The sequence below is a fragment of the Argentina anserina genome, chromosome 4, assembly GCF_933775445.1.
Source record: "Argentina anserina chromosome 4, drPotAnse1.1, whole genome shotgun sequence".
In the NCBI taxonomy this organism is placed as follows: Eukaryota; Viridiplantae; Streptophyta; class Magnoliopsida; order Rosales; family Rosaceae; genus Argentina; species Argentina anserina.
In genome coordinates this window covers 12,246,355-12,256,955 of record NC_065875.1, presented here as the reverse complement: position 1 = coordinate 12,256,955, position 10,601 = coordinate 12,246,355, and the positions used below count along the sequence as shown (strand labels likewise).

The 10,601-nt window shown below is 40.2% G+C and overlaps 1 protein-coding gene across 1 annotated transcript; it reads right to left on the bottom strand.

Moving 5' to 3' along the window:
* Positions 1 to 5,686: 5,686 nt before the first annotated feature.
* On the bottom strand, positions 5,687 to 7,114 carry LOC126792193 (phloretin 4'-O-glucosyltransferase-like). The gene has a single exon (XM_050518665.1). It carries the CDS (start codon positions 7,109 to 7,111, stop codon positions 5,687 to 5,689), a length of 1,425 nt encoding a protein of 474 aa, XP_050374622.1. The 5' UTR covers positions 7,112 to 7,114.
* Positions 7,115 to 10,601: the final 3,487 nt, after the last annotated feature.

Here is a 10,601-nt window from a genome sequence, read left to right as displayed (position 1 = left end):
CAAATCTTGCTCAATAATAATATAGTCGCCACATTACAACTCATTTGGAAATAAAATACGTAACAATATATAATATAGTAACCCATATATATGTATTATATTTACCATTTATACACATACACAACCCACTATATTATAAACATGTCATAGTTCAATCTTTTTAAGAAAACGTAAATATGAGTCACCGCCAAGGGTAGACTCGTCATAGTGAGATTTACTCACAGTATTGCCTGAGTGTAATTTCCACAACACCGAGAGTAATTTCCTCACTCATTTTGTCGGTCACTTAATAGCATAAAAAACGTTTAGGAACGATACGTAAAACCTCAGGTACCGATTCGATACAACTGATTACTGTTCAACAAATTATAATTTTTACGTAATTAATGTTCATGTATTTACTGCTTAACTATTATTGTTCACCAAATTATTATTCACGTAATCACTATTCACCGATTTTCTGTTCAAAAATTACTTTTACAATTTACTGTTTCAGAAATACTGTTCATGCGCCACCAACAGTAGCCGCGCGTGGGGCTCACGCACCGCCCAAACCGGCGCGCGTGACCTCCGAGGCAGCCCACAAAACCCGCAACTCCATTTCCTATGCCGTCCTAGCTTGATAACTTAGCCCCTACTGCCCTCACCTCCTCCCACGCATTGCCACAGATGGCGACACACGCCACCCCACCACCTCCGCCCAAAACTCATCAAAACAACAAACATCAAACATGAAAGATTAAGAGCATGAGGAAGAGTTCACAACCATACCTTCGTTGTAACCCAGATCGCCGGAAAATTGCCAGAAATTGGCCGGAAAGCTTCGGTAGTTCCAAGCTCAACTCAGACGTTTAAACCTCCGATTTGAGCTCCAATTTCGTGCTAAACCCAGCCAAGATGTCGAATGCAAGAGCTATGGTTCAAAACTCATCAGCGGCGAAGCTTGAATCGGCAATGGGATTTTGCAGAAAACACCGCTCATCGGTGAGGCTTCACGGCAGCGAGGGAGGGCGCGTCTTGTCCGGGGTTGGAGCGGTTGAGCGTGCGGTGGTCTTGGGGCCGGTGGCGAGGGCCACGGTCGCCGGAGAGGGGAGATTATCGGTGGTGAAGTTTAGGAAGGAGGTCGGGGTCGGGGAGGGAGAGAGAGGCTGTTTCCTTTTTGGAAACTAGAGTTTCTTAAAAATATCCTTATACATTTTCCAAATTTGAAAACCAACTTCCGTCGATAATAACTTTCATATACGACGTCTGATTAAGGTGTTTGACTGTTCATGAACTCGTATCGACGAGCTCTATAACTTTCGTGAATAAAGTTTTCGGAGACGAGCAACAAAATAAGGCGACTCAATTCCAAGTTTAATAACTTACATGAATTAATACAAAGCCAACCTGAATATTCGGGGTATACATTCTACCCCCCTTAAAGGAATTTCATTCCGAAATTCAAGTGTTCTACTCAACAAACAATTGCGGATATCTTGTCTTCATATCCGGCTCTAGCTCTCAAGAGGCATCGCCCTCATCATGGTAACTCCACAACACTTTAACTAACTCCACCTCTTTCATACGAAGCTTCTTTGTGGATCTATCCAAAATACGAACCGGCTCAATAACAAATGTGGCATTTTTCCTCACCTGTATGGAGCTGTGATCAATCGCATGTGACTCATCTGGTACATACTTCCTCAACATAGAAATGTGGAAGACGTTGTGAACACCAGACATGGTTGTAGGTAAAGTTAGTCGATAGGCCAAATCTCCTACTTTCTCAAGAATCTCAAAGGGCCCAACATACCTCGGAGCTAACTTTCATTTCTTGCCAAATCGCACGACGCCCTTCATAAGAGAGATTTTAGGAACACGTGGTCGCCAATCCCGAACACGACATGTCTCCTGTTTAAGTCTGCATAACTCTTTTGTCTACTTTGTGTTGTTTTGATCCTATCTTGAATAATCGAGATCTTCTCCGAGGTTTCCTGAACCATCTCAGGACCCATTAGTGCTTCATCACCAACTTCGGCCAAACAGATAGGTGATCTACATGGTCTATCGTAAAGAGCCTCATAAGGTGACATGCCTATGCTAGCATGGTAACTATTATTATAGGCAAACTCAATCAACCTCAGGTGATCCTCCCAACTTCCTTTAAAATCAAGAATACAAGCTCTCAACATATTCTCCATCACCTGATTCACCATTTCTTTATGTCCATCAGTTTGAGGATGAAATGCAGTACTCATATCCAAGGTAGTACCCATAGCCTTCTGTAAACCACCCTAGAACTTCGAAGTGAAACGTGCATCTCAGTCAAAAACAATAGAAACAAGAGCTCCATGAAGTCTCACTATCTCATCCACATATAGCTTCCCTAGCACATCCACTGAGTACTTCATTGATACTGGAAGAAAGTGTGCCAACTTCGTCAATCGATTGACAATCACCCATATTGCATCGCGACCTTTCTTAGACTTAGGCAGTCCTGTCACAAAGTCCATAGAAATTTGTTCCCACTTCCAAAGAGCAATAGTCAATGCCTTTAACATGCTAGTAGGTCACTGATGTTCTGCCTTCACTTGCTGACAAGTAAGGCACTTTGATACAAACTATGTCATGTCTTTCTTCATTCCGTTCCACCAGAATTGCCTACAGAGGTCTTTATACATCTTGGTGCTCCCAGGGTGTACTGTATAACGAGATCGGTGTGATGTACGAAGGACCTCCTCTTTGAGATATGCACAGTCTGGAACACATAATCTTGTCCCAAACCTCAAACCTCCATCTGATCCAACTCTCCACTCGGATAGACATTCATCAAGCGAATCCACCACAAGATCCCCCAACTTAGCTCATGAGAATCTATCTTGTGCCTAACTCTAAATGATCCTTGAGATTAATGTAGGCTGCACTGAGACACTACTAAGAAGGACCGTTAGTTCTCTTCCTGATTGTACAAGATCAAACTCAGATGCAGTTTCGAGCATAAGCCATTCTTGTACCATAAGAGAAGCTATCATATCTCTCGGTTTCCTGCTCAAGACATCGGCAACTATGTTTGCTTTTCCGGGGTGATACTCCAAGGTGAAGTCATAATCCTTAAGGAGTTTCATCCATCTCCTCTGCCTCATATTCAATTCATTCTGTGAGAACATATACTTCAAACTCTTATGATCAGAAAATAGTTGAAATTTCTCACCATACAAGTAATGCCTCCAAATCTTTAAGGCAAAACAACTGCAGCGAGCTCTAGATCGTGAGTGGGGTAGTTCTTCTCATGGACCTTTAACTGTCTAGGAGCTTGTACCTTTTCATTTAATTGCTACTAGGAATCTAAAGAGCTTTGGATATTTGAATACTTGAAAGCTTTGGTTTATGGATTTTTTGATATGATCACTACTTTTAGTATTGGCTTTTATTGAATTTACAATATGATTGCAGCAGTTCAGCAAACAACAAATTCAAAAGAATATGCTCTCATTGCACTCACACAACTAAACAAAATGAGTACAACTGAAAAAGTTGTTGTATGATTAACTAGCACATAACAAAATGCATTAAAAAGTTTGTTGTGCAACAAAGGATACACATAACAGAACACTAAAATAGATTGTTGTGTGATTGCCAACCATACAATGAAACTCAAGTTTGCATTAGTTGTATGATAAGTTTCACACAACTATGTTCACATATTATCAGTTGTTTGAAGAGCCAATTGCCGAGTGCTTCTTTCGACCATCATGCCGAGGTCCATCTTCACACAACAAATTCTATTAAAACCTTTATTGTACAAGTTCCAAACACACAATGAAACTCAAGTTTATAGTTTGTTGCCTAATTCACAAAGATAGAACAAACTCAATATGTCGCAAAACATGTTTATTGTATGATAGAGCCCAACTGTATCGAGCTGTCGAGGAGCTGCTGAGCACCTGCCGAGAATCATACAACGGTGATCCATAGCTCTGTGACCGATAGGTCATTTTCAATCACACAAGAGCTGAACATAAAACGGTTTTGCTGGCCATCAACAACTACAATTCACTGTTGTGTATCGCTATTTTTGTAGTAGTGAAAATTCCACTTATTAGATAGAAAGTTTTAAATAGGTGATGGTGACATGAGCCTTCTACAGATATAAAATCAAATGTAAATAGTATTTAACAAGTAATTTCACTAAAAGTAACTCTTATATTCATGTAATTTTCATCTAATAATATCAAACACATAAGGTTCGAACTCTTTTGTTTGTTTATTGACCACCTGGCTGGATTTTTTAGAAATGCATGGTATGTAGCCATGTTGGTTGTCCTGCCTTGCTCAAATATTATAAATTGCATCATGAATATTAGATAATATGACTAGTCGGTAGAACCAAAAAATGTAGAATCAGGGATGATTGGAATGTCGGATGCTGAACAGTTGATATTGGTCGTAATCCTCATAGACAGCCCTAGTGGCTTGAGAATGACATTTGAGACGGAGCGCATATATGGGACAAGAAGGTAAGCTATCGGAAACTTTTTGTTTCCTTCCCATTTGAATGGATTAAGATTTGGAATATTGATTGAAGCACGTACTAAGCCTGATTTTAGTCGACAGATGTAATAAGGAGAGAGAGAGTAAGGAGATCTATGATACTTGGATTCATGAGTTTGTCTCTGCCACAGCTTATTTTGGCAAGATTCATAAGAATGGCTGCTAGTCTATCTATAACCAACCTTATTACAAGTTCTAGATCGTTGTATCATGTATGAATGATCCATAATTACATCTTGAAGATTATCCAGAGCGCAAATGCAATTGCTTAATTTCCTGATCGACAATCTGCAATATCGATAGGCAACTGCCTCTACAACAGTCCGACTCAACCACAACATTTGCAGCACCCCATGTTATGAAAATATGAAGCACGTACGTATTTGAAGTCCCTGCATGTACGTACCGCGTTAAACAGATGAGCTAAGAACTAGCTATTTTCAGAACATGACAAGGGTCATATAATTTGATCATGATTGCAGCAGTGTAAATAGTTCTTTTATATATCAACTAATTAAAGTCGTTAACATTTCTTACAACATGATCACTTCAATATAATTAATTTGAAGCATAAGTTTATGCGCGCACAAGGAATAGATTACAAACGGTTTTTCGATATAATCATGGTGCGTTAACGTCAACAATCTATTAAACAGCTTAACTCGTAACTCGTAAGTAGTCCAGAACAGTAGGACAATTCAAATTGTTGGTATAAGGAATACGTCGTCGAATCCCTAATTATCAGAACTATACATTATAGTATATTAATAATTGAACACTTGAAAATTGTTAGACGTGGTCACTCCATACTCCAAAGAACAAGGGATTAATATTAATATACCCAATGTATACAAAATGTGACAATGATAACATTTTTTTTTTTGAAGGATAACAATGATAACATTTTAAGTGTTATTATTTGAAATTTTACATGTGTGGCAAATGTGAAAAATAAAAGAACGTACATAAGTCGGCACGATTTTCAGTCACAAGACAAGGAATACATGCATACAGTATCTCATTTTGGCTGAAAGGAATACATACACTCATACAGATCGAAGTAGGAAAATGAAACAAGAAGAAGATTAAAAATAAATACATTTATTTCTACCCCAAGCCAAATAACCTAGCTAGTGAGTTAATGTTCTTCTAGCTAGCCTAGCATAAGCGCGCCATCTTCAATCTCCTCCAGAAATGCCTTCAGATTGTTGTCAGATGAACCCCCTTCACTCACAGCCTCTCTCGCCAACTCCTTCCATTTCTCAGCATTCCTTCTCAACTCTTCATTTCCCATCACCAAATCTATACACTTCTTCAGCTCCTCACCCACAACAACACCCCCCTCATTCGGTGCTACCCTAACTCCTGTCTTCCACGTTTCCTCTATCAATTTTGCGTTAGTGCATTGGTCTGTCCACTGAGGTAACGTCACCACTGGTACCCCAGAAATCAAACTCTCCAAGCTTGAGTTCCAGCCACAATGTGTCACAAAACACCCTAACGAAGGATTTGAAAGCACCTCCAGTTGGCTACACCACGGGACTATCATCCCAAGCTCTTCTAGTTCCGCTCTGCAACTCAGTTCCTCTTCTTTTTCTTCCTTACCTTCAACATTCTTTTGGTTTTCTCTAATCACCCACAGAAAAGGACGTCCAGAATCCAACAACCCTTTTCCAAGTTCCTCCATCTGAATCTTGGACAGCACGGAAATGCTCCCAAATGAGACGTAGACGACTGACCTTTCAGGCTTTGTATTTAGCCATTCCATGTAGGTGGAGCCTTTTGCTTTCTGGAAAAGATCGCATCCAAAAGTTTTATCTGATGAATCTTTTCCGTCCAAGAAAGCTGACGGCACTAAAGGCCCGACTCCCATCAATTTGTACTTGTCGATTGCTTTTAAGGCCTCGGGTTCTAGAGCATTGAACGTGTTAACCAATATGATTGGCATGCTTAGTTTCCCAAGTTTCTCGAACTGATCTTCGAAGAATGGGAGAAAGGAACTGTACGGATTTGAAGCTCGAAGGAAGGAGGGAAGGTCGCGGCTCTTCAACAATAGTGGTAGGCCTGGTAATTCTACTGCAAAGGAAGAGTCATCGTTATCAGCTCTGATATTGTTCTCGATGAGTTCTTTATAGCCGTTGAAGTAATAATAGTATATGTCGAACACTGTGGCAGGCTGAATCCAAGCCATAACGCTTGGGAGGTGGAGCTCAGCGGCCACTTCAGCGACCCAAGTGAGAAGTAAAGTGTACACTATGCAAGTGTAAGGGTGGCCCTCATTCGCACCAGAATCTACAAGGTCCATAATCGCTTGCGAACTGCGAAGCTTTAGCTCATTACTGACATGCTGCTTATCGTCTTCAGGCTTAGTCCCATCGTCGTACCCATCGGAGTAGGGGGCAACGGTCAAGCCACTTAGAGTAGTTGAACCGTAGTCGATGTGGCGGTGGGCAAAGACGGTGGTGAGGAAGGTGACATGCGCACCAGTGGTATGGATGAGGCGCTTTGCTAGTTGGATGGAGGGATTGATGTGACCTTGAGCTGGAAATGATATCATGATGAAGCGGTGTTGAACCATGGTGGTGGTGTTGTCTGGAGTGATCGAAGTTGAGAAATAATAATTAGGTCTTAACTATACAAACGATGAGTGAGGTTTTATAAGCTAGCCGTGGGAATCGAATGGAGTGGAACTCAAAACAATGGGATATGTACGTAAGAGGATATATAACAACAGATTAAATAGGCAGTGTAGAGAAAAAATGATGTTAGTGGTGACTAACAGAACAGATGGAAGCAAAAGATGAGAAATGCTAGTTTCTGATTTTGTGTATTCTTTTGTCTTCAAATAGGAAAGACTTTTATTCGAGGCCGCCCAGCTAATGAGATGCTATAGCTAGCAGGAAGTGATGTGGAGGTTATATATAGAAATATCTCTACGTGCAGAATAGGAATTAATTCTTGGAATGTATATGTTCATCACATGATCGACCTTCGTTTATTAAGATAAATGATCACTTAATTGGCAGCATATAAATGGATCTAGGTCGCAAATACGTAGTTTGAGATACACTAGCAAGTTCATCGACAACGACTCATCGAGTGAAATAAGAACTGTATATATAATTACTAGTAATTATTTTGTGTACCCGCCACACTACGTGACACTGTCATGTGGTGTATCTAGCCAATTATATTATGTCATGGTATAATTAACATACACGCGGTGAAAATGACAAAATTTTATTTACATATAAGAACCAATCAGAAACAATCACAATAAAAATAAACCAATAACATATGTGGGATATGTGACAGGTATATTTAATAATTTCTTTGTACCGTATACGGATATTGTGAAGTGAGCTACGGACGTCGATTTTAGCTTTTGGTCTCGGCGTCTTGCCACTGTAATTAACGCACATATGATATCTCAGGGAGAGGCATACACACCATACTTGCAAATACGTTATACGGGGTAGTTATGATTGATTATCAAAGCTTCCATTCTTAATACATAATAAATACCTTAAAATGAATGATAAAAATTCGAACCCATGAAAAACTCTAAAACAATCTCAAATAAATTGAAATCATCTTATAGTCACAGTGTATCGTAACTGAATGCATATCACATCTTAGTTGATTTGATTATTACAAAACCAGTTTATAATTCAAGCATTATAGCAAATGGAAATGTAAAATTCACTCAATCCTCATCACAAATAGAAATAGTGAAACTTCGAAATCTTCAGAGTACCTCTCCAATTCTGCTAATCCGCACCTGCAGAACTATCCCCATCACCATCGAATAGGTGTACCGGGATTGTAAACACAAACTCAGTAAGCTTTGCAGCTCGTATGAGTAAAACAACAGTATAACACGCATAGTAATACAAGAGAAAAATACTGAAAACATTTAATTATAAAATGTACTCATGAGTCACAGGACGGCTCATCTGGTTGTCCAATAATATCTGAAAATATAAGTGCTCAAGAGAAATCGGGCAACCCATCTGTTTACCCAAATACATTTATAATACGGGTACTCATGAGACCCAGGTGCTCATCTGTTACCCCTTATTAGGGGTGGGCATAAAAAACGGAAATCCCGATCCCGTCCCGAAATTCGTAGGGACGGGACGGGACGGAGGTCTAAAAACGTTCGTCCCGTCCCGATCCCGTCCCGTTTCATAATAGTGGGATGGGACGTGGGACAAATAATTTATATCCCGCTTCGTCCCGTCCCGTCCCATCTTTAATGAAAACTTAAAAATTCTTATATATGTGTATCAAAATGAAACTAATTTATGTTCTTAATAATTCCAAAATTATATCAATTCAAATAATAATGGTAAATTATAATATTTTGAACATAATATGTATTTTTTGGTTAAAATTTCATTATTAAATGTTATTTTGTTAATGAAAAAGTAAAAATATAGGTTTTTATTTGACTTTATAGGAAGGTGGGATTTGTCCCGTCCCGTCCCGATCCCGTCCCGTCCCAACCGGGATTAATCCCGAGTGGGATGTATTCTTAAAAACCCTCGTCCCGTCCCGATCCCGTCCCGATTCAAAAGAGTGGGACGGGACGTGGGATGAGCTCCGTCCCGTCCCATCCCGTCCCGTGCCCACCCCTACCCCTTATGCAGTACGCCGTCAGACATTGGGCAACCCATCTGTCACCCAATATCCAAAAATATGGGTACTCATAAACACGTAACCCATCTGTTACCCCTCATACTGTACATCGGCAGACAGACTAGAGCTCTAACTGAATCATAACTGTCACCCGGCGAAGGCTAGGTTCCGATATGCCAACACGTCCGAAGACATGTCCGAAGACAGAAAAACGTATTAACATAACTCAGGTTAAAACCACGTACAATACATTCCTCACATGTTATTGCACAAAAAGACAAGTGATTCATGCTTAAATAAAATAAATATCAGGTTATAAATAAACTCATTTGAAATATACATATGACAATATATAATATAGCAACTCATATATATGTATCGATTTTACCATTTCTACACATACACAGCCCACTATATCATATACATATCATAGTTCGATACTTTAAAATAAAGTGTAATTATGAATCACCTTATTTTCCTGAGCGTAATTTCCACAATACCGAAAGCAAATCCTTTACTTGTTTTGTCGATCACCTAGATTGGATAAAAAGTGGTTAAAAACGTTACGTAAAACCTCAAATGTCGAATCAGTGCTACTATTTTACTGTTCAGCAATTTACGGTTTTTACTTAATTACCGTTCACGTAAATACTATTCACGTATTAATGTACATCAATGTACTATTCCATCGTAAATATTGTTACAGTAAATACTAATCACTAATTTACCTTTCAAAAAATTACTTTTACAATTACTGTACGTAATTTACTTTTATAATTACTGTACGTAAATTACTTTTACATTTTTACTATATAGAATTACTTTTTATATTTACCGTATAGAAATCACTTTTTACAAAAGTTTACTGTTCACGCGCTACTCCGGCAACCGCCACGCGCCGCCCACAATGGCAGCGCATGGAACCCACACGCCACTTCCAAAACCGGCGCATAGCTCGCCCACTACCGCCCAAAACCCTTCATTTTCTTCCCCTCCTCCCTTCCACGGCCTAATGCCGCCTCCTGCCCCCCTCACACTCCCTCACGCACTGCCCTAATTGGCGGTATGAACCTCCCTTCCGAAACTCCTCCAAATCGACACAATTTCAACCACAATCAATCTCAACAATCAAATTAAACAAACTCTTACTTAGATTGAACCTTGGAACCACCGGAATGTCGCCGGAGAAGCTTGAACCTAAGCGGCGGTCAAAATCGAGCTGCGGCGAGGTGGCGTCGCGAATCGAGCTCCAAGCTCCTTGAAGGTGGCACCAGGGTTGAGAATCGGACTGACAAGCTAGCCCCCGTGCTCTGGTCTCGCCGGCGACGAGCTTGGACGGCGGAGGAAGTCGCAAGAGCCTTAGGTTGTCGCGCGAGCTTCACGACGGCGAGGGGAGGCGTGTCGAGCTCAAGGACCGCTGCTGAGGA

Bases quoted from the DNA above. Each gene is read 5' to 3' on its own strand.
- LOC126792193 (XM_050518665.1), bottom strand. From the start codon at position 7,111: ATGGTTCAACACCGCTTCATCATGATATCATTTCCAGCTCAAGGTCAC.